The 24,507-nt window shown below is 35.3% G+C and overlaps 1 protein-coding gene across 16 annotated transcripts in view; it reads left to right on the top strand.

Moving 5' to 3' along the window:
* MYO9A (myosin IXA) overlaps positions 1-24,507 on the top strand; it is a 257,820-nt gene that overhangs the window by 131,028 nt on the left and 102,285 nt on the right. For 15 of the 16 annotated variants that reach the window (XM_061430254.1, XM_061430252.1, XM_061430257.1 and 12 more), the window contains 2 exons: positions 10,713-10,832; positions 22,972-23,047. In XM_061430254.1, the coding sequence (XP_061286238.1) occupies positions 10,713-10,832; positions 22,972-23,047 (196 nt within the window). The remainder of the gene's footprint in view (positions 1-10,712; positions 10,833-22,971; positions 23,048-24,507) is intronic. The other variant, XM_061430250.1, reaches the window with a different exon arrangement.

The raw sequence follows: 24,507 nt of genomic DNA, 5'->3' as shown, positions 1-24,507 counted from the left end.
TATGCAGATATATTAAAGTGAAACAGGAATTGGAGATTATTTAAACAGAAGTAGAACGTGTGAAAGGCAGAAGATAACCAAGTTCAGATTTTGAATTAGAGTAAGATGTCAAAAATATTATTTCTAATGAAGAAAGAAAATGTAGAATACAGAGTGCAATATATTTTCACTTCCATTGAGAGTATCTTTTAAAGGAAATAAATATCAGTGGACTTTTAGCTAATTGTCAAGAAATACCTTGTTGCTGAACCAAAAAAAAAAAAAAAATCCTTGATTTTCTTAAGGAATTTTCTAACATTCTTCTTCATCAAGCAAGCTGAGCACAAATGAGAATATCAAATTTAAATCTTCTTTTGACTGTTATTTTTTCTTTTTTTTTATAGATTTCTATATTAGAGAACACAATGCCATTTTAAGACCTTTAAATAAAAAAAAATTCAATTAATTGTTCGAAAAATACATTTGTTATAGTTGTGTGTTACAGCTGTGGCAGTTTATTAGGAAACCGTAAAATACCCTTAGTAGAGTCATGTAAACAGGCAATTTGAATGAGGTACCATGTTGGCCCTGCTAGGAGGTAAAATTAGAAATGGTAATGACTTTTCTGGTCAACAGTGAGGTCCGGAAGAACAGCTACTCCAGTGGTGTCATCCATCTTGCCTCTGATTTGCTCTTCTGAATAAGAAAGAGCCTGGGCTGGAGAGTACAGGGAAGTTATACAGTGGGTTGCTGTGAGTGCAGTGATGCTTATTTGTTTCTTTTGGAGTTACATAAAAATATAGCCAAAGGAGAATTTTAATCCATCTAAAAAGACGAGGGAGAGACAGGAAATTCAGCTGTGGCACTGGCATAAGAGGCAAGAATGAGAATTTAAAGTGTCATTCAGTGTCTACATCTATAGGGAGAAAATCTGAAGCCATTCATATAGTGTCTGTAGGTAGAGAGTGTTAATGGTTCCCACATAACCTGTTCCTCTTCACCATCCCACGCAGTGGGCTGCATAACTCTAATGTACTCCCATTTGTTTTTGCAAGTGGGAGAAGGATTCCAGTGACGATCCTTTTCCAGCAATAACCAGGTACTAAAACTAATTTAGATATCACCTAAATAGGGTTGGACATGACGTGGCAACTAAACAACAACAACAAACAGGAGCTAGGATTTCTCCTGCATTGGCAGCTGGGTTTTTTACCACTAGTGCCACCTGGTAAGCCCTGGGTCTAGGGTTTCTATGCAGTAGTCTATCTGCAATTCTACCCAGTACTTAAGACAATTAAATGCATTTTTCTTAACAACAAAACCCTGAACATTACTGATAAATTCATTCTGTGTTAGGCTCTATGGTGTGGTGATTAAGAGTAAGGGTTTTAGATTGAATGTCAATTCAGCAGTGGAGACAGGACTTCTGAAAATGCGTCTCTTCCATAAAAGCAACAGGAACACTTGCAAAAATTGTCAGAATAACTTTGTTGGAGCTCAGGAAATTCATCAAAGGTCTGCAGTAATTTGGAAAGTGTACATACAAGAAAAAAGACTGCATGTTATTATTGTCAGTGCATTTTATAGCGTTTAAGCTTGCACTACTGACCACCCTCCCTCTTGAACTCTACAGTGGCCTTGAAAACCTATAGCCTAGATGTGCAGTGAAAATGAGAAGTGGGACAACCACTGGAGGGAGTAGAAGGGGACTGGCATTCCTTCAGAGCTCCGTTCCCAGAGAATTTTCATTATTTAACCTATTTGGTAGTTTCATGGAAGACCCCACTTACAAAGCTATCTTTTAACCTGACTTGGAGCTTTCCCAGTATGAATAACCTTTGATCTAGGGGTTTTGTCCAAAACAGTCAGAAGCAGTTGCTGAACATTGCCACTCTCTGATGCAATAGATAACAGTTGGGGCAAAACTAACCAAAACATTTATTTATTTATTTATTTTAACCAAAACATTTAAAAGGAACACCTGGGGAATGAGGTTTCCATAATGGCTATGAAAAGTTTTTGTGTATTCATGGGAATTTAGGTGGCTAAGCACATGCATAGGACTGTGTACGTGCCTAGGGCTATGCTCAGTAAAGACCTGAAGAGATCCTGATTTCTTATCTCAGGATAACATTCAGGTTTCCTCTGAGCAGGGTAAGGCAGAGTTCTAAACTGCCTAGCTGAATGTTGTAGGTATGCTTCAACGTAAGCACTCAATGACCCTTGACTGGGAGAATTACTGGTCTCAGGCATGTAAAGACATGTGAAAGTGAAGTCGTGTTCGACTCCTTGCGACCCCATGGAGTGCAGCCTACGAGACTCCTCCGTCCATGGGATTTTTCAGGCCAGAGAACTGGAGTGGGTTGCCATCTCCTTCTCCACGGGATCTTCCCAACCCAGGGATCGAACCCGTGTCTCCTGCATTGCAAGCAGACGCTTTTATCACCTGAGCCACCAGGGAAGCTGCCTCCAATCAATGGCTGTTTATTAAGCTAAGTGAGCAGAGGTTTCCATGGTCACTTGTGACAAAGAATACAAACTTTCAGAATTAGTTCAGTAATGTCCTAAACAAATAGCAACTATAAGAATCAGCAGCAACAGTAACTCCTAGGGAGAGAGAGAAAATCTGATTTTCAGAGTTGCCATGTTATATTATTTAAAATGTCTGGTGTTCTATATAAGACTTTGAGACATGCAAAGAAATACGAAAATATGACCCATACATGGGGAAAGAAGGAATCTGTAAAAACCTCTCTCTGAAAAAATCCAGGCATTGATATTGCTAGACAGAATTTTTAAACTATTTTAAATATGTTTAAAGACATAAAGGCAACCATGTCTGAAGAACAAAAGGAGAGTATGAGAACAATGTCCCACTAGATGGAGAATATAAAATTTTAGATACACACAAATCAGTTTTGAAGTGGGAAAAAGTGTACAGTAACTGAAATGAGAAATTCAGAAGAAGGGTTCAATAGCAGATTTGAATAAGCAGAAGCCAGAATCAGTAAGCATGAAGATAGATCAGTTGAGTTGAAGAATAGGAAGAACAAAGAATGAAGAAAATAAGTAGAGCTTCTAGACCTATGGGATACCATGAGGCATATAAACTTTTGAGAGTCCAGAAGGAAAGGAGGGAAAGGGATAGAAAGAATATTTCAAGAAATAATGGCCCCAGTCTTCTCAAATTTGATGAGAAAATTAATCTATACATCTCAGAAGCTCAACAGATGATAAGATGAGTGAATCCAGAGATTGAAACTTAGATGTATCATAATTAAACTATCTAGAGGTAAAGAGAGACTGTTGAAAGCAGCACATCATGCACAAACTGGGCTTTCCAGGTGGTGCTAGTGGTAAAGAACTGGCGTGCCAGTGCAGAAAACATGAAATGTGGGATTGATCCCTGGGTCAGGGAAGTCCCCACACCCACTCCAGTATTCTTGTCTGGAGAATTCCATGGATAGAGGAGCCTGGTGGACTATGGTCCATAGAGTCTCAAAGAGGCGGAACTGATTGAGGCAACTTAGCATGCACGCATGCACAAAGTATCCTCCGTATGATTGACAGTTGATTAATCATTAGAAACCATTGAGGCTAGAGAACAATGGCATGGCATATCCAAAGTGCTGGAAGAAAAGTCTGTCAATCAAGAATTCTATATTCACTAAAACTATCCTTTAGGACTTCCCTGGTGGTCCAGTTGTTGTTAAGAATCTGCCTGCTAATGCAAGGGACATGGGTTTGATACCTGGTCAGGGAAGATCACATATGCCGCAGAGCACCTGACCCCATGTGTCACAACTGCTGAGTCCACATGCCTAGAGCCTGTGTTCCACAATACAGAAAGCCTCTGTGCAGCCGTGAAGACCTAGTGCAGCCACAAAAAGAAAAAAATCCCTAAACACACATATACACAGACACAAGAAGAACTATCCTTCAAAATGATGGTGAAATTAAGACATTCCCAGGCAAACAAATCCTGAATGACTGCTACTAGCTGTCTCACAGGAAATGTTAAAGGGAATTCTGGCTGAAATGAAAGGACACTAGACAGTGATTTGAAAGCATATGACATGATAAAGAGTACCATTAAAGGCAACTATAAAGTTATACTTTGTACTATGTAAAAGATAGTATAAATGTATCTTTTACATCTTGTAACTTTTAAAAACTAATTTTGTAACCTTTTTTCCTCCAATCTAAAAGACAACTATACAAAACAATAATTACATATCTCTGTTGGAGGCCATGCCATTTTAAAAGCTGTAATTTGCATGACAATAACAGCATAAAGAAAGAGGATGGGAATGAAGTTATATAGGAGAAAAGTTTTTATATACTATTGAAATTAAGTAGTTTTTAATCCAGGCTAGATTGTTACAAGGCAAAATGCTAATTTTAATTCCTGTTAAGAAAATAGCTAAAAAATAATATAGTAATAAAATAAATGACCAAAATGTTTAAACAGTATACTAGATAACATGTATTTAGTACAAAAGAAGATTGTATTGAAAGAATAGAGGAACAAAAATAATATGTCTCTAAACATATGTGGAGTCTAAGTAACAAAGTTCTTAATAACCAGTGAGACAAAGGAAATCACAAGGGAAATTAGAAAATAGTTTGAAATTAATGCAAGAAAATATACACCAAATCTTATGGGATACAGCTAAAACAGTGTTAGGAAGAAAATTTATAGGTTCAAATACTTCTATTAAAAAAGAAAGAATATCTCAAATCAATAACCTAATGCCTCACCTTATGATTCTAGGGAAAAAGGGCAAGCTAAACCTAAAGGAAGAAATAGGAAGGACATTATAAAGAGGAGATCTGAAATAAATTAAATAGAAGAAAACAAAAGCAAAAGCTACTTCTTTAAAAAGGTAAACAAAATTGACAAACCTCAAGGTAGACAGACCAAGAAAAAGAGAAAGGAGACTCAAATGACTAATTTGGGGAAGTAAAGGAGGGTGTTGCTACTGAACTGATGGAAATGAAAAGGATTATAATACTATGAACAATTGTATGGCAGCAAATTAAAATCTAGTGGAAATAGAAAAATTCTTGGAAAGATGCTAACAGCCTATACTGACTTCAGAAGAAAAAGAAAGTCTGAAAAGGCCTGTCACAGGAAAAGAGATTGGATTAGTTATGAAAAAAATCTTCCCACAGAGCAAAGCCAAGAACAGTGAATTCATTGATAAATTTTACCCAGTACTTAATGAAATGAAAAATTAGCATCAATTCTTTATAAACTCTTCCCAAGAAATAGAAGATAGGGGAATACTTTTGTTCTCATTTGGTAAAGACAGTATTACCAGGATACCAGATAAGACATCACAGAAATGAAAACCACAAACCAATATCCCTCAACAAAAATTGTCAACAGAATCCTTATAAGCTGAGTTCAGCAATATGTAAACAATATTTTATACCATTATCTACTGAAATTTACTCAGAAATGCAAGGTTGGTTCAGCTTAGAAAAATCAAGTCAGAGTAATATACCACATTGATAGAATAAAGGACAAAATCACATCATCACCTCAACATACACAAAAAAGGCCTCACAGAAGTGAATACCTTTTCATGTTTTTCATTATAAAAATGCTGAACAAATTAGGAATAGAAAGAAGACTTCCTCAGCCTGATAAGGGGACCTGTGAAAAATCCATATTTTATGGTGAATAAATGAATACTTTTCCCTTAAGATCAGAAATAAGACAGGATATCTGCTTTCACATCTTCTATATAACATTGCCCTGGAGATACTGGTAAGAGTAAACAGGAAAGAAAAAGAAAGAAAAGACATCCAAATCGGAAAGGAAGAAACCATTTTGTTTATAGATGGCATATTGTGTATAAAATTTCCTAAGGAATCTACCAAAAAAATCTGCTGGAGATAATAAATGACCTCATCAAGTTGCAAGACTCCAAATCAATATGCAAAATCGGTTGTATTTCTATACACTAAAAATGAAAAACCTGAAAACAAAATTAAGTTGGTGCTCCAATTACAAGAGCACCAACAAGTATAAAATTCTTATTAGTGAATTTAACAAGAGAATTGCAAGACTTGTTCACCAAAACTGCAAAATATTGTTGAAAAAATTTAAGGAATACCTCAGTTATTGGAAAAATATTCTGCGTTCATGCATTGAAAGGGTTAATGTAGTTAGCTGGCAATAATGGATCTACAGATTCGGCATAGTCCTGTCAAAACCCCAGCTATTGACAAGACTGATCCCAAAATTGATATGTAAAGGAATCTAGAAATGCGTAAAGAGCAAAAGTTGGAGGATTCACAGTTCTGTTTGGATTAGGCAGTGGTTTCTTAGGTGTGACACCTAACACATAAGCAACCAAATACAAAAAGGGATAAATTAGACTTCACCCAAATAGAAAACTTTTGTGCCTCAGAGGACACTATTAAGAACTGACAACTTGTAGAATGATAGAAATTATTTATAAAACATGTATCTGATAAGGAACTGGTATCTAGATTGTAAGCATTTCTTACAGTTCAATAGTAAAAAAAACTAGTAACCTGATTTTAAAAAGGGCAAAGGATCTGAAAAGACATTTCTCTAAAGAAGATATGCAAATAGTCAATAAAACACATGAAAAGATGCTCAATATAATATGTCATCAGGGAAATGCATATTGAAACCACAGTGAGAATACCACTTCACTTCACAGCTGTAATAAAGTAGACAGGAAATAATGTTGGTAAGGATGTGGAGAAATTGGAAGCCTCATATGCTGCTGTTGAAAATGTAAAATGACGTAGCCACTTTGCCTAAAACACCCTGCTAGCTACATTTTACCTAGTAATGCCTCTCTTAGGTGGAGAAGGCAATGGCACCCCACTCCAGTACTCTTGTCTGGAAAATCCCATGGATGGAGGAGCCTGGGAGGTTGCAGTCCATGGGGTCGCTAAGAGTTGGACACGACTGAGCGACTTCCCTTTCACTTTTCACTTTCATGCTTTGGAGAAGGAAATGGCAACCCACTTCAGTGTTCTTGCCTGGAGAATCCCAGGGACGGGGGAGCCTGATGGGCTGCCGTCTATGGGGTCGCACAGAGTCGGACACAACTGAAGCGACTTAGCAGCAGCAGCCTCTCTTAGGTAGATACCTTAAAGAATTGAAAACAGGTGTTCAAACAAAACTTGTACCAGATATTCTTAGCAACATACTAATAGTAGCCGAAAGATATTGATAGGAACAATTCAAATATTCATCAGCAATTGAATGGATAAACTGCTGTATCCATACAATGGAGTACTATTCTGTCATGTAATGAATGAGGTACTAGTACATGCTACAACGTGGATGAAGCTTGAAAACATTTTGTTAAGTGAAAGAGTAAGGCACAAAAGGTCACATACTGTATGATTCCATTTATATCAATTTTCTAGAATAGGCAAATCTGTATATAGAATATAGATTAGTGTTTGCCTAGGACTGGAGTGGGAAGACTGGGAAATGAGAAGGGAAGTGATGGTTTAAAAATACAGGGTTTCTCTTTGATATGATGAAGGTATTCTAAAATTGGTTGTGATGATGGTTAAACAGCTTTCGGAATTTTACTAAAAAACCTCTGAATTGTACACTTTAGATAAGTGAATTGTGTGCTATGTGAATTGTATTTCTATGAAGCTATTATATACAAACGCACACAGAATGAATGTCTATAGTGGCTTTATTTATAATAACCCCCACATGGAAACATCCAGATATCCATCAGTGAAAGAAACGATAACCAAGTTGTGATATATTCCTACCTTGTTACATTATTTAGCAATTAAAATACTAAACTATTGATAGGATGAATGAGTCATAAAAATAATTTATCAGAAAGCCAGACATGAAAGAATATGTACTGTATGATTTCACTTAGTTTAAGAACAGGTTAAATAATACATAGATCTTTACTTGGTTGACTCTGGGAGGGGTAGGAATGATATTTACCAGAAGGGAATACAAAAACTGGTTGAGGTGATGAAAATGTTCTGTATCTTGATTGAGGATTACATGATGTAACTGTTTAAGCTTATCAAACTATGTACTTGAGATTAGTGAATTTTATGGTATGTGAAATTTATCTTTAAAAAATGGCCATTAAAAATATACCTTTAAAAAAGGCCTGGGAACTGGCATTATAGAAACTGTTACAGGATCAGAGACATGGTTTCAGATTTGAATGCTACGAGGAAGCTGGAATTAAGCCCCTGTTATGTGGTATAAGGAGCTTCAAAGAGCTTGAACTTTTCTGTCACTGAAAAGATAATTGAAAAATTCTGTTTATTGGCCCTGCCTAGAAGGAACAAGAATAATCTTATCAATATGTGTAAGGCCTTGGATAAAGTTTGAGAACAAAGCTTGCCTAAAAAAATTAGTGTTCTGTATCTTCACCATGCATGGGTTATGGCTGTTAACCATGCATGGGAATTTATGCAGTTTGATGCATAATCTCAGACTGAGAAGTTATCCAGACTAGACTAGAAACTAGCACAAGCAAACACTAAATAAACCTTTTAAGAGTCTGAGACTCCACTGCAAATGTACTTATAAAACCATCCTAGGAAACCAAATTATCTTGACAGGGAGCTGCTGAACACAACAAAGAGAGGAATATCAATTTAAGGTTTAGAAATAGTATTAGAGTGTGTAAAGCAATCTTTAAAATTGGTAAAGAGTTAAAAGAAGGCATAGAAAGCAAAATGAAAGAATTTTCATTCATACCTGAATTGTAGGTATGCTGGTAAGACACAAAATGATCACAGATAGAAAATTACCCATTATCCAGTTGAAATTGTGCTTAGTAGGGCTTCCTTGGTGGCTCAGATGGTAAAGAATCCACCTGCAATACGAGAGACCTGGGTTCGATCCCTGGGTTGGGAAGATCCCCTGGAGGAGGGCATAGCAACCCACTGCAGTATTCTTGCCTGAAGAATCCCCATGGACAGAGGAGCCTGGCGGGCTACAGTCCATGGGTTGCAAAGAGTTGGACACGACTGAGAGACTAATATGAGTACAATGGCTGTATCAATTTTGAGTGAGTTTTAACTTAAGATTACATGATAATTTAGTATATTTAATATTCTGAACTTTTATACAAAACACTTTAATACCATAATTTTCTTAAATTATTTCTGACTGCTGTATATCATTAGTTATTGAAGGGCCTGAAAGTCTGGTGATAACTTTAGAAAATTACAATTTGGATAGAGTATGAGTAGAACTCACGAGGTGTTTTTTTCCTCAAATGGTCCCCCTCCACTGATAGCCTCCCAACTGTACCCCACCGTGTTACTAGCCAAATGTAGGCTCATCTGAGCCTAAGCATTCCTTCTCTAAGCACCCAATCAAGGTGGGAGATTATTGAGAATAGAATATTTTTATTGAGGTATCTCTTGATTAAGAAATGGTGGTAACTTGGTAAAACTTGTCTCTTTTGAACAGTTGCAACTATGTACTCTCCATACTAAATAAATGAGATAATGTTTTATTAGCTTATTTTTAAATGAACTAGTATGAATTCTTAAAATATTGTACAAAAACCTGACTATATATCAGATATACAAATATGTATACCTGTGTCTGTCTATTGTAATCTATTGTTATGGCATCATGAGTTTCTATCTCCTTAGCTGAGAAGTTGATGCCTATTCTCTGGGTGTTGGTATCCAGTTTAAGGAATTATAGTTTGATTAAACCATGCTTTGCAAACCTCTTTGAATTACTCTGCCTCTGTTTAACTTTTAAAATGATTCTTCCTCTAGAACTATTCATAGATAGTATCTTGTTCCTAATTATACAGTACGTGCATACTAGTGGAACTTTAGTACATAATTATGTGTTGCTTAGTTGCCTCTTTCTGTTTTTAAACTATTCACTTTTGTGTTTTAAAGGCAAAGTTACTTACATTTGAACTTAATGTCCTAACTCTAGAGATGTTCTCCGTATAAATGATTCTCAACACCTTCCAAGCCTGGAAAACCCGAATTCTCTTTAAATCCATTTATTCCTAATGTTTACGGTACAATCTTCCTTCTCTCTTTACTGCTCGAGTGGCCCACTGTTTCAGTAACACTAATCTGGGGCTTTGGTCCTTGCTTGAATGTGCTCTCTTCCCTTTCTTCCCAATAGTTAATTTTGACAGATTCTCCAGCTTTGTTTTTAGATTTATAAATACAGAAGTGCTGCTGGGTTTTCCTGTTCTGTGGTGCTTTTCTTTCTACTTTTTCAACATTGACACACTTGGATTTCCTACAAGTGTGGTTAATTGCGAGATTTGTGAAAGTTTAACTTTTGGTAAATTATTTTGGGTTTGTTTCTCTTTGGGATTCCATCAGTGTTTCTTACATTGTTGCCAACTGTATTCTAATTATATTTCAGACCTGATAAAAATGAGTCCATTTAAAAAGGCACCATACAAATTGTTTTTGTAATTTCCCTAGTATTTTAAATTAGAGATTTTTAGTGTGGTGTTAACACAACATGTTGAGTACTGAAAAAGAATACTTTGAATACCTAAACAGGACCTTTGTTTTTTTCTTTTTGTGTAATTTCTTCAAATTAATTGGAAAAATTATTCACATTTAACCACAATTACTTGATACATTTTTCTAATAGTTGGCAGCATTGTCCTTGATTCTCTGTTGGTGTGGGCTTATATAATGTCTTTTTCTTTTCTCCATTTTTTGTTTTTCTTTTGCTTCCTAAGGACATGATGACACAGCGCCATGTGCAGTTTTGAAAAGTATGGATAGTATTAGCTTTCTCCAACACCCAGTCCACCAGAGGAGCTTAGAGATTCTGCAGAGGTGCAAGGAAGAGAAGTACAGTAAGGCTGCAAATGCTGATTAATCAACTCTGTGTTATCACATCCATTTGGAAATGGAAACCAGGAGCATTCTACACCTAAGTGGAACCTAAATGGAATAGACAATGTGACCTCTATCGTCCTTTGACCAGAGAGTCTCAGGATACCACCATTGAGACTTTCATTCTTTTTCTTGATATAAAGAAAGAATTGATATATACATAAAGATAATATACATGTTCTTTTAATTTGGATGACTATTTATCTATGATTCTTGAGTTGTTATTTATACTTGGTTACAAACTTTTAATTGATTTCCATTTTTGTCTTTAAAGTATCCAAGTGATGAGTAAAAATGAGTGTTGATTTTTTTCTGAACTTTATTGAAATCTAGTTGAGGTAGAATAAACTGCAGGCCAAAGCATACAGTTTTGACATATATGTGAACTCATCACAATCAAGATAATTAACATACTTAACAGTGCCAATAATTTCCTCTCTTTTGAATTCCTGCTGATTTTTATGCTTATTTATACTTGAACTTCAACATCAGCAGTGTTGTTTTCATGTATCATTGGCAAATCCACTTAGTTTGACTATACTTCTCCTATCAGACTTTGCCATGTCTGGTTTGGAGCAAAACCACCAGTTAATGTTTTGGCTTAAGGAAGAATGATAGAGTCATAATGGGTGTTCTTCTTCTTCTTTTTTTAATATAAAATTGGTGTGAAAAGATGCCCTTGGTCTTCATTTTCTCCTTTTCTATTTGTTCTACTCATTCTGCATGAAAATGGATTCTTTTGGTTGTGGAATTATTGTTGTTTGGCTGTTGCTATTGCTGTAGTGAGAATAAAGGGATCCTTAAGAATACTAAGAATACTTAAGAATACTAACTCAGCAGTTTGCATATAATATAATGGACCTAAATTAGTTAGTCTTGTATTTTGAGCTTTTTACTGATCACAGATTTACTTTGTTAACTTCACAATTCTGTGATTGAAATTCCATGGAATATTAGTGTTTAATTATCAGTAAAAGGAGAATATAAGTAGAATTCCTAAAGGCAAATGTTGTGGATTCTTTCTTCAGTTCTTCTTACTATGCTGTTTTGGTATAAGAAAATGTGTAATACATTTTGAAAAATATTATTAAAATATTTTCTCATTCTAGAAAAGCAAAGGTAAGTATTTAATTAAAAAATACATCTTAAATGTTACTGTTAATTATTGCTCTTGTTTTTAAAAGGTATACAAGTCTTTATTCCAAATACACATCTTCCTTTTCTAAATCTTTTAATCCAGGAGATAATATTGAAAACAGTCTACAAATCTTTTGAGGGGGCACTTAAATGAGTTCTTTTTAACTTTTAAATAATTCCAAGTAGTTTATTTGCTTTGTCAATTTTCATGACTCACAGACCTGATTGTTTCCAGGTAGGTATGTATGGGTGTAGAATAGGAAGGCACCAATTTCATCATGAGCTGCAGGAGGATATTGTACATTGTACTCTTGCAAGTTTATTTCTACATTAGTAGAAGTGGACTTTTCCATTACTTTAGATAGTTTATGCTATTTTCCATTATAGTACTACCAATAATTAAAATTTTATAATATATAAAATTATAAATTCAAGTTTGGGAGGTTGTTTTAAAAAAAATTGGGGACTAATTTTAAGGTAACAGTTTATTAAAAACACTGGAAAAGAGACCAAAAATACTAACAGACCAAAAAGAAGCAGAAACTAGTGGGAAGTTTATTCTTTAAAGTAAGTAAAGTAGTGGGTAGAAAGAAAGAAAGTGAAGTCTCTCAGCCGTGTCTGACTCTTTGTGACCTCATGGACTGTAGCCTACCAGGCTCCTCCGTCGATGGGGTTTTCCAGGCAAGAATACTGGAGTGGGTTGCCATTTCCTTCTCCAGGAGATCTTTCTGACCCAGGGATTGAACCCCGGTCTCTCGCATTGTAGGCAGATGCTTTACTGTCTGAGCCACTGGGGAAGTCCATGCGTAAGAATTGGGAATTTGTGGCTTTTTACACAATGTACTCCCCAACTCCCATAGCTCGAGGGACAGAAAACCACACTAAACTGGTTTGAAGTGTCAGAGGACTAAGTTGAGGACTGGTAAAGAAGCTTGAAGTTTAGGAGGAAAATCCTGGAATGGAGAGAGCTGCCAAAAGGCTAACATCCAAACTTAGAGCCATCCATACCTAGCTGACTGCTCTGAGTATTTGGGGGAGACTGTAGGAGCTCTGTCGAAGGGTAGTATAAACCACTTCCCTGACGGCCCAGTGGTTAAGACTCTGTGCTCTCAATGCAGAGCATACGGGTTCAATCCCTGGTCAGGGATTAAGATCCTGCATGCCACACAATATGGCCAAAAAGATAAATAAGTAAATAGAATTGCAAACCAAATAGATAATTTTTGAAAAACACAAGTGCAATTTACTGATTTTTTAAACTGAAGGCCTTTTGTTATTTCTTCATAGCTCCTCTTGGGGGATAGCTGAATTCTCTCTGTCTTTAGTTAGAATCCCAGAAGTAGAGGTGAGAGAGAAAGAGGCAAAAAACTATAGTGGCTGAAATGGTAGATTAAAAACTACTCACGTTTGAGAAAAACTAACTTGGATATTCAAGACAATCAGTGACCTCCAGCTAGAACCAATACAAAAGAAAACCACTACTAGACACATTGTAGGCAAGTTGCTAAATGCCAGAAATAAAAAGGAAATCTTGAAAGGAGCCCAGAGGAAATTACATTAAATATAGGAGAATGCAGGCATACCTCTGAGCAGTTTCAGGGCCGATTCTAGATCACTGTAATAAAGCAAATATCACAATGAAGGGAGTGACATGAATTTTTTGGTTTCCCAGTACACATAAAAATTATATTTATGCTATACTGTAATCTACCAATTGTTCAATAGTTTTATATTGGAAAAAAATGATATACCTTAATTAAAGATACTTTATTGCTAAAAAGTGGTAACTATAATCCAAGCCTTCAGGGACTAGTAGTTACATCAGAGATCACTGATCACAGATCACTGTAATAAATTTTGTAATAATGGAAAACTTTGAAATATTGCAAGCATTATCAAAATGTGACACAGAGACACTGTGTGAGCAAATGCTGTTGGAAAAACGGTGCTGATAGACATGCTCAACACAGGGTTGCCACACATCTCCTTGTAAAAAATGCAGTATCTCCAAAGCATGATAAAGTGAAGTGCAATAAAATGAGACTTGCTTATAATGATATGATTAACACCTGTCTGCTCATTGAAAGTAATGGAGGCTTAAATTTAAAATCCAATAGAACAAGACCCAGAAAACAAAAACAGCTGTAAAAGCTATGAGATCAGACGAGTTAATTGTCTATTAGAAGAAAAATCAAGTCTGCAGAAAAACGTAACGGAATTCATTGTTATTACAGTGCATCATCCACAATGTCCAATCATCAGTTAAGGAAAGTATCTTTCAAAAGTGAAGCTGAAATAGAGACTTCCCTGATGGTGATCCAGTGGCTGAGACTGTGCCCTCACAGTGCAAGGGGCTCGGTTTGATCCCTGGTCAGGAAACTTGATCCCACATGCCACAACTAAGAGTTTGTATGCCACAACTGAAAGATCCTACATACTGCAATGAAGATCAAAGTTCAAAGATCCCCCGTGCTGCAACTAAGACCTGGGGCAGCCAAATAAATAAAAATATTAAAAAACATACTTTAAAAAAGAAGCTGTGATGAAGACATTTTCAGTTAAATAGATAATCTGAGGGACTTTATCCATGATATGTGTTCCAAGAGGAGAAATAATGGAAATTCTTTAGGTTAAAAGGAAATGACATCAGATGGTAACTTGGATGTATAGTAGAGGTTGGTAAATGTTTTCTGAGAAGAGTCAGATGATAAATATTTTAGGCTTTGTGGGTCATATGTTGTGTTGAAACAACTCAGTTCTGGAAGAGTTATAGACAATACATAAATAAATGAGCATGGCTACATTCCAATACAATTTTTTTATAGACACTGATATTTAAATTCCATATAATTTCCACATGTCACAAAAATACTCTTTCATTGATTTTTTTTCCTTCAGTCATTTAAAAGTTAAAAATCTCTTTTAGCTTACAGGCCATGCAAAAATAGGCAGTGGGTTTGATCTGTACTTTAGTTTACTGATCCATGAATTATTATAAGGAATAAAGAAACCAGAAGTAATACATAGGTATAAAAATATGACTATACATATTTTCTTTCCTTATCTAGTTCTTTTAAAAAGATTTATGGTTTTTTTAGGGTAAAAATTATGATATTGTTCTGGGGGTTTAAAATGTGTCCATCAATTTTTTGATACTCCTCCCTTCAAAAGGCACATACAGTACTTATTGATTTCCTTCTAACAAATCGAATGTGGCAGGAGTGACAGTGTGTGACCTTTGAGGTTTAGACATAAAAGGTATTGTGGCTTTTCTTCCTCCATTTCATATCTGGTCTCCCACCTTCTCTCTACATTGATTAGTCTCTGAGATTTGCAGGGAGGAAATTAGAAGAGAGGGAAGAAATTAGGGTTCTTAGGAGCATGAGCTGCAACTCCCACAAAGATCAGGAGCCCTGGAAAGGGAAGAAATAAGATGCTGGGAAAAGAAAGAGTGAAGGAGGGTGTGATAGAATGTTCCTTCAATTTTAACCCATACTTCTGACCTTCTTGGGATATAAGATACTGTAATGTTCATGAACAAGATGAGGGACCAGCAATTTATAACTTGTGTAATGCAGCTACGGGGAAGGCAATGGCACCCCACCCCAGTACTCTTTTCTGGAAAATCCTATGGACGGAGGAGCCTGGTAGGCTCCAGTCCATGGGGTCTCTAAGAGTTGGACATGACTGAGCGACTTCACTTTCACTTTTTACTTTCATGCATTGGAGAAGGAAATGGCAACCCACTCCAGTATTCTTGCCTGGAGAATCCCAGGGACAGAGGAGCCTAGTGGGCTGCTGTCTATGGGATCGCACAGAGTCGGACACGACTGAAGTGACTTAGCAGCAGCAGCAGCAGCAGCAATGCAGCTAAAGTGCTTTGAAGAAAACCAATAGCTTTAAATTCTTATCTAAGAAAAGAAATAAGGTTAAAAATCAGTGATCTAAGCTTTTACTTTATGAATCTACAACAAGAAGAGCATATTAAACCCAAAATAAGTAGAAGGAAGTAAAGAATAAGGAACTAAAACCACTGAATAGAAAGCTGACAGCATTAGAGAAAATCAGTAGAAACCAAAAGAGCAATTTTTGAAATTAATAAAGTTTGAGTCCAGTACTGATCAGTAGAACTTTCTTTGAGGATGAAAATGTTCTCCAGCTATACTCTTCAAAACTGTAGCGATTAGCTACATATTGTTATTAAACACCTGAAGTTTTTTTAAAAAATTTTAAACTGGAATTTAATTAAAGCAGCTTAAATTTGAATGGCCACATATATCTGGTGGCTGCTGTACCTGGATAGTGTAGTTCTAGCCATTCTGATCAAGAAATATGAGAGAAGACAAAAATACTGTTATTTGAAATGAATAAGACATTTACGTATGGTATAGACATCAAAAGATTGAGGAGAGATAATGAATGTTTATGGCAGTGTATTCAGCAGCTTAGATGAAATGGATAAATTCCTTGAATGTTAACAAGTTGTCAAAATTGATCCAAGGAAAAATAGAGAATTTGTTTAGTCTTGTATCAATGATTGGATTCATAAATAAAATCTTCCCCCACATGGAAACAGAAAAGTCCAGACTCATGTAGTTTGAATAACCAGTTTTATTTTAAAAACGTTTAAGAAAAGAATAATAACAGTTCTGCTCAGCTGTTCCAGAAAACAAAGGAGCAAGGAATACTATATGAATCATATCATGAGGCCAGTATAATTACTCTAAAACCAAGATTAGACAATGTTACAAGAAAAGCTGGGCTGGATGAAGCACAAGCTGGAATCAAGATTGCTGGGAGAAATATCAATAACCTCAGATATGCAGATGACACCACCCTTATGGCAGAAAGCGAAGAAGAACTAAAGAGCTTCTTGATGAAAGTGAAAGAGGAGAGTGAAAAGGCTGGCTTAAAACTCAACAGTCAAAAAACTAAGATCTTGGTATCCAAACCCATCACTTCATGGCAAATAGAATGTTCAAGAGAACTTTGATCCTTACCTTATATTATACATAAACATTAACTTGAAATGGGTCATGCAGCTCTTTGCAAAGAATAAAATGTTAAATTTACACAAGAAAACCTGAGAGAAGATCTTTGCAGTCTTGGGACAAAATTTATTAGATGGAACATAAGAGCATGAAGTGTAAAAGAAAAAAAACTGATATTAATTATTGAAGTTCATCAAAATTGAAAACTTTCAAGATATTGTTAAAAGAAAAAGCATCTCATAGCCTGAAAACAATATTCATAATAACTTATAATACATAACTGATAATGGACTCGAAGACAAAATATGAAAAAACTGCAATAAGAGAAACATCAAAATTGAAAACTTTCAAGATATTGTTAAAAGAAAAAGCATCTCATAGCCTGAGAAACAATATTCATAATAACTTATAATACATAACTGATAATGGACTCAAAGACAAAATATGAAAAAACTGCAATAAGAAAAAACTGCTTTTTAAAAACTGTTTTTTAATTTTTTTAAAAAACTTCAGGTGTTTAATAACAATATGTAGCTAATCGCTACAGTTTTGAAGAGTATAGCTGGAGAACATTTTCATCCTCAAAGAAAGTTCTACTGAGCAGTACTGGACTCAAGCTTTATTAATTTCAAAAATTGCTCTTTTGGTTTCTACTGAAACTTGACCTCTACGGGTCAAGAGGTTTAAGCATACACTTAGAAAAGAAGATACATGAATGATCCCTAGGCTCTTTAAAGATTGCCAGCTTTATTAGTCACTCAGTATATCTTCTTCAGTGGCAGTTTTTCCCTATACTTGATCAACTATGTGCTTACAATGAATATGTTTTGCAATGTGTAAATTTTGCCACAATTTAAAAAATTAATTGCTTAATCATGAAGCCTGACATAAATTATAGATATGTAGAAAAGACTATTTTTCATGGAATTAAGAATATTAAAAAAAATATATAGAAACCCCAGGAAATGTCTGCACCTTATTCATAAGGGCTTCCTCCAGATCAGAGTGGGAACCAGCAGCCTGCTTGCCTAATATTGAGGAAGGCTCCAGTTCTTGGAAGACCTGAGGTTTGTGGCGGGGCACATAGGTTATGACATAGGGACCTTCATATTACTCTCAAAGAGAGATGAGAAACAGCCTGGCATTTGGAGTCGGGCAGGACTAGGCCCAAATTCTGGCTCTGCCACTTAGCCCTTGTGTTACTGTGTGTGGAAGGTATTTCTCAGAGCTTCAGTTTCCTTCTCTGAAAGGCAGTCCCTCTGCACAGGGACTCAAATGTGATAATGAATGCCAAAGCCCTTTGGCTATTGCCCTATACAGAGACTTGCACTAACATAATTTAAAATATTCTAAAAATGTTACATGACTAGAATTCCTGTTTGAAAATGGTCGACAGAAACACATACAAGGTATGCCAGTATATATTTTGATGAAGCCTGGAGGTATGTCAGGGAGCTGTTTTTATTGAGTTGGTAAAATATGGCTATTTATCAAATTTTGGAAATCAATATGGGTAAACAAACATGAAGGTCTACCTTATAGACAAACACAGTAATAACAAAAATTGAATATTTGTGGGGGAGTGGGGCACTCTGCCGGAGAAGGCAGTGGCACCCCACTCCAGTACTCTTGCCTGGAAAATCCCATGGACGGAGGAGCCTGGTGGGCTGCAGTCCATGGGGTCGCGAAGAGTCGGACACGACTGAGCGACTTCAGTTTCACTTTTCACTTTCATGCATTGGAGAAGGAAATGGCAACCCACTCCAGTATTTTTGCCTAGAGAATCCCAGGGATGGGGGAGCCTGGTGGGCTGCCGTCCATGGGGTCGCACAGAGTCGGACACGACTGAAGTGACTTAGCAGCAGCCAGGGCACTCTCCACTGTTCTTGGAACCTTAGTTCCCTGATCAGGGGTTGAATCCTTGCCTTCCACAGCAAAAACGCAGGGTCCTAACTACTGGACCATCACAGATTTCCCAGAATCTTTATCTTTTAAAGTAGCATAAGAAACCTTCATCTATTGGGAAAAAAATAAGTTTGAAGAGTGAAATAAATATGAAATAAAATATGAGAAATAAGTACTATGATTTTAAATTAATAAAAGTATGAATAGATTTACATCACCAATTAGAGTCTCACAATGGGTTTTTCAAAAAGTTTAAATGATATCATAAAAGAAACGTGCATAAAAGAAATACCCTATTGTGTTTACAAGGAAGATACTCCAAAAAAGGGAAGAAAATTCCCTGTGAGCAGTTGACAGTTTAAGAAGAATTTAAGAACATGAATCCAGTAAAGCAGTAGCACAAATTTAAGACTATGAAATAATCAGAATGATACCGAAACAGGTTTTGAGCTAAAAGCAGAGGTATAAATCAACAACTATGTGATCTCAATAAGTAGAGGAAACATAATTGAAAATTGCATTAATAGTATTAAGGAAAGGCCTGAGATGATTATATGTCAATATGCAGGAGAAAAGAATGGTATGGAGAATAGAAAATGATAATTTGTCATAAGGATAATTTATATCCATGACTTAGGAATTGGATAAGTGAAATGAAATCAATGCATTCAGATATGTAAGAAAATAAAGTTGTTCAAAGTTCTATCTGAATTTGTTGATCCCAAGACATATGTTTTCCGTAACAGTTTTTATATGGGTATAGATGTTATGTCTTCAGTTCTCCTGGGTGATATACTTAGTAGTGAAATTTCTGGGTCAAATGGCAACTCTTTAATTTTTTCTTGAACTGCTAGCTGTTTTCCAAAGTAACTGTGTCATTTCACATTCAGCAGTGTATTCATGAAGGACTTCCCAGGTGGTACAGTGGTAGAGTCCACCTAGCAGTGCAGGACACACAGGAGATGTGGGTTCGATCCCAGAGTGGGGAAGATCCCCTGGAGGAGGAAATGGCAACCCACTGCAGTTATCTTGCCTGGAGAATCCCATGGACAGAGGAGCCTGGTGGGCTACAGTCCATGGGGTCACAGAGTCAGATGATTGAGCATGCAGCACATGCATATGAGTATATACAAGGTTCCAGTTTTTACGTGTCCTTGCCAACATTTATCTGTAATTTTTATTATAGTTATGCTAGGGTGTGTGATGGAGAGGAAATTGCAACCCACTCTAGTATTCTTGTCTAGAAAATCCTATGGATAGAGGAGCCTGGTGGGCTCCATGGGGTTGCAAAGAGTCGGACATGTCTGAAGTGACTTAGCACGCATGCACAGGGGGTGTGAAGTACAATCTCATGGTTTTAATTTCATTTCTTTGGTGACTAATCATATTGAACATCTTTTTATGTACGTATTAGCCGTTTGCTTGTCATCTTTGGATAAATGCCTATTCATATCCTTTGTTCTTTTTAAAATTGGGTTGTTTTAATATTATTCAGTTGCGAAAGTTCTTTTAATATTCTAGATTCAAGTTTCTCATCAGATATTTGATTTGGCATTTTCTACCATTCTATGGATTGCCTTTTCACTTTCTTGATATAGAATCCTTTGAAACCCCAAAGTTTTAGATTTTGATAATTTCTTGTTTATCAGTTTTTCTCTCTGGTTGCTTATTCTTTTGATGTCATAGCTATAGAACTATTGCTTAATCCAAGGTCAGAAATATTTACTCCCATGTTTTAAGAGTTTTGTACTTTTACCATTTATATTTTGGTCTTTGATCCAAGTTCATTCTTGTTTTTTTTTTTTTTTTTGATGTGGACTGTTTTAGAAGTCTTTGTTACAGTATTGCTTCTGTTTATGTTTTGAATTTTTGGCCATGAGGCATGTGGGATCTTAGCTTCCCCACAAGGGATCAAACCCCTGCCTTCTGCATTGGAAGGCAAAGTTAACCACTGGATCACCAACTTCATTCTTTTCCGTGTGGTTATCTAGTTTTCTCAGTTTATGTTGAAAGATTATTCTTCTCTCACTGAATTGTCTTGGCACCTTTGTCAAATTTCTTTTGATCATACATGTAAAGGTTTATTTCTGTAGTCTCTGTTCCTTTCCATTGATCTATTTGTCTATCTTTATACTGTCTCAGTTACTATATGTTTATAGTAAGTTTTTCATTCAGAAAGTATGTCCAATTGTGTTCTCTTTTTTCAACATTAGTTTTGCTATTCTGGGCCATTTGTATTGCCATATCAATTTTAGGGTCAGCTTATTCATTTTAGTAAAAAAAAAAACAAATAGCTGGAATTTTAAGAGAGATTGCATTGATCTATAAATGAATTTGGGAACATTGCAATCTTAAAACAGTATTAAGTTTTCCAGTCCATGAGCAGAGATGGCTTTCCATTTATTTAGGTTTCCTTTTTAAATTATTTTTTAAGATACTTTGTAGTTTTTCAGTATATATTTTGTATTTTTTTGTTCAACTCATTCCTTTTATATTATTTTAATGCTATTATTAATGGGATTGTTTTCTTAATTTCATTTCCAATTGTTAGTTGCTATTGTATAGAAAAAAAGTGGATTTTTAAATAGTGATCTTATATCTTGTAATTTTGCTTAACTTATTTAATAATAGTCCTAATATTGTTTTGTGAATTTCTTAGTATTTTCCACATACAAGATTTTTATCTCAAGTAGAAATACTTTTACTATTTTATATATAGTAATCTCTGTCTCTTAATCCTATATCCCTATTGTGTCCCTTCCATCTTCCCTCTCCTCTTTGGTAACTACAAGTTTGTTTTCTGTATCTGTGAGTCTGTTGCTGTTTTACATATACACTCATTGGTATTTTTTTTTTAGATTCCACATATAAGTTATATATAGTATTTGTCTTTCTCTGTCTGACTTATTTCACTAAGCATAATATTTTCTAGGTCTCTCCACTGCTGCAGATGGCCGTATTTTATTTTTTTTAGTATCTGAGTAATATGCCTCTGTGTGTGTGTGTGTGTGTGTGTGTGTACCTACACATACACCACATCTTCTTATGCCAGTTGTTGGCTGATGGGCACATGGGTTGCTTCCATTACTTAGCTGTTATAAACAGGACTGCTGTGATCATTGAGTGCATGTGTCTTTTCAAATTAGCATTTTCATTTTTTCCAGATGTGTATCCAGGAGTGGAATTGCTCGATCATGTAGTAGTTCCATTTTAGTTTTTTGAGAAACCTCCATACTGTTTTCACAGTGGCTGCACCAATTTATATCCCCATCAGTAGTGTATGAGCACTGCCTTTCTCCACATCCTTGCCAGCACTTATTGTTTGTGTTTTTTAATGATAGCCTTTCTGACTGGTGTGAAGTGATGTCTCATTTTGGTTTTGATTTGCATTTCCCTGGTGATTAATGAAGTTGAGCATCTTTTTATGTGCTTGTGAGCCATCTGTGCATCTTCTTTGGGAAAAATGTCTATTCAAATCTCCTGCTTATTTTTTAAATTAGAGTTTTAGTTTAAAAAATATTGTTATTTCTAAAAAAATAAAATAAAAAATATTGTTATTTCTGAGGAAGCAATTCATCGTCTTTGATTATCAGTGTCTTTATAAGATTAATTGATTTCTAAAATCTATAATTCATGTCAGCAATATACTGTTGCTGAAAAGTGATGCAAATAAATTAAGAATTTTTTGGACACTAAATGATTAAATATTTAATATTAAAATAATAAAAGAACTTGTATACTTCTAGGCCTTCAGCCCAGTTACCCTTGGATTTCCTAAATATATTTAAATGAGAGAAGAATGTAAAGAATTTATTATTAAATTCCCTAATTGGTTTCATTGTTGACTAAGATTTATAAGTAACAGTCATGGGACTTGGTTCATATTTTTATTTAGATGTTTCTGATATCGCTTCTCAGCCTTTGGCTAAGATCAAGTATAGATGTTTCTGATATGTTTAGCAATATTTGCTATTTAAGTATATTAATTTCATTTGATCTTAGAAAAACTGTTTTGTGTTTAGTTTCTGGTAGCATTGATTGAAAATTTTTGCTTTCTATACACTAGATATAACTCGGAAAAATCCCAGAACACCTCTTTCTGATCTCCAGGGCATGAATACTCTAAATGAAAAAAACCAACAGTAAGTATGTTTGGTTTATGTTTTCAAGGAAGTACAGAAGAAATAGCTCGAATTCTTAGTAATAATACTTCTGGGGCTTTAAAAATATGAAGAAAATCAGGCCTTTAAAAAAACCTTCTTAAAACTTTTATAAAAGGTATAATAAGGTTAGAGTTAACAATAGAGTATATTGTCTAAGATTGCTTCTGGTAAAATGGTTGTGCAATTACAAAAAGTTTCCCTAGAATGATTAAAAATGAGTTCATATGTTTTCATTTCTGAGACTTTTCTGGCATTTTATATCTTTTGCAAAAGTAATGGGTTTTTTCTTCTTTCCATGGAGAAATCTTACTGGTAAGTAATAACTGAGTAATTTGATTTATATCAAACCATCTGAAACCTTTTCTTTAAACTTTTGCCACATTTAAACACTCCAGTATCTTTTATTGATGAATGTGGTAATCGCAGCTTACCTTTACCATATTCAGTGAAGAATTCTTGAGTAAAATTTGAAAGTAACAAGTACAAGTAATTTTCTGAGTTTGTAATTAAAACTCCTGTTTCCTTTGCACATACTGTTTTATAAAGATTGTATTTTAAATGAGCAAAAGAACATTGTTTAGTATCTAAAGTTTTCTGGGTACATTTTGAACATCGAGAGAGTTGAGCTTCTTAGTGCCCTGGTAAGACACTAAAATTAGGATGATCTATTTAGTATTTAGAATTATGGTTTAACTTCATTGATCAGGTTTTCCATTTTGAGTTACTATGTCTTTCTAATGTATATTGTCACTTCTCTGCTCCACAACTTTTTTACAACTCTTTATTGCGTATAATAAGAAGTCTTGGTTCACTGTTTTAACCTACAAGAACTTTCACAGCCCAGGTATCTGACCTCAACTCTACTTATCTTTAATGTCAGCAAATTGAATGATTGAATGACTTACTATCTTTGTAGTGTATGTATGGCAGTTGGCTGCTGACAAAAATCACCATTATATGTGCATGTTAGATTTTACTCAAGAACAAATGAAATCATTAATCTGGTGATCCTATGTACCTTTATTTCAATATACTGGCAGTGTTCTTACCCTGGTCATTAGAGATCCCTAACCTAAGGATCTCATTTTCTTGATTTGTGTGAAAAAAAAAAAAGGAACTGTGACTTGTTGCATTTCCCAAAGCAATTTAATGCTTATAAATTTCCTAATTCCTAATTTATGGACTTTCTTTCTTTCTTTCTTTTTTAAATTTTACTTTATTTTTAAACTTTACAATATTGTATTAGTTTTGCCAAATATCGAAATGAATCCGCCACAGGAACACATGGACTTTCTTTCTTTCCTTTTTTTTTTTTTTGACTGCTCTGAGTGGCTTGTGGGACCTTAATTCCCCGACTAGGGACTGAACCTGGGCCACCACAGTGAAAGTGCCATATCCTAACCACTGGACCACCAGGGAATTCCCAAGTTTGTGTTTCT

This window comes from Bos javanicus, chromosome 10, assembly GCF_032452875.1.
Source record: "Bos javanicus breed banteng chromosome 10, ARS-OSU_banteng_1.0, whole genome shotgun sequence".
In the NCBI taxonomy this organism is placed as follows: domain Eukaryota; kingdom Metazoa; phylum Chordata; class Mammalia; order Artiodactyla; family Bovidae; genus Bos; species Bos javanicus.
This window is presented reverse-complemented; position numbering and strand designations above follow the sequence as displayed.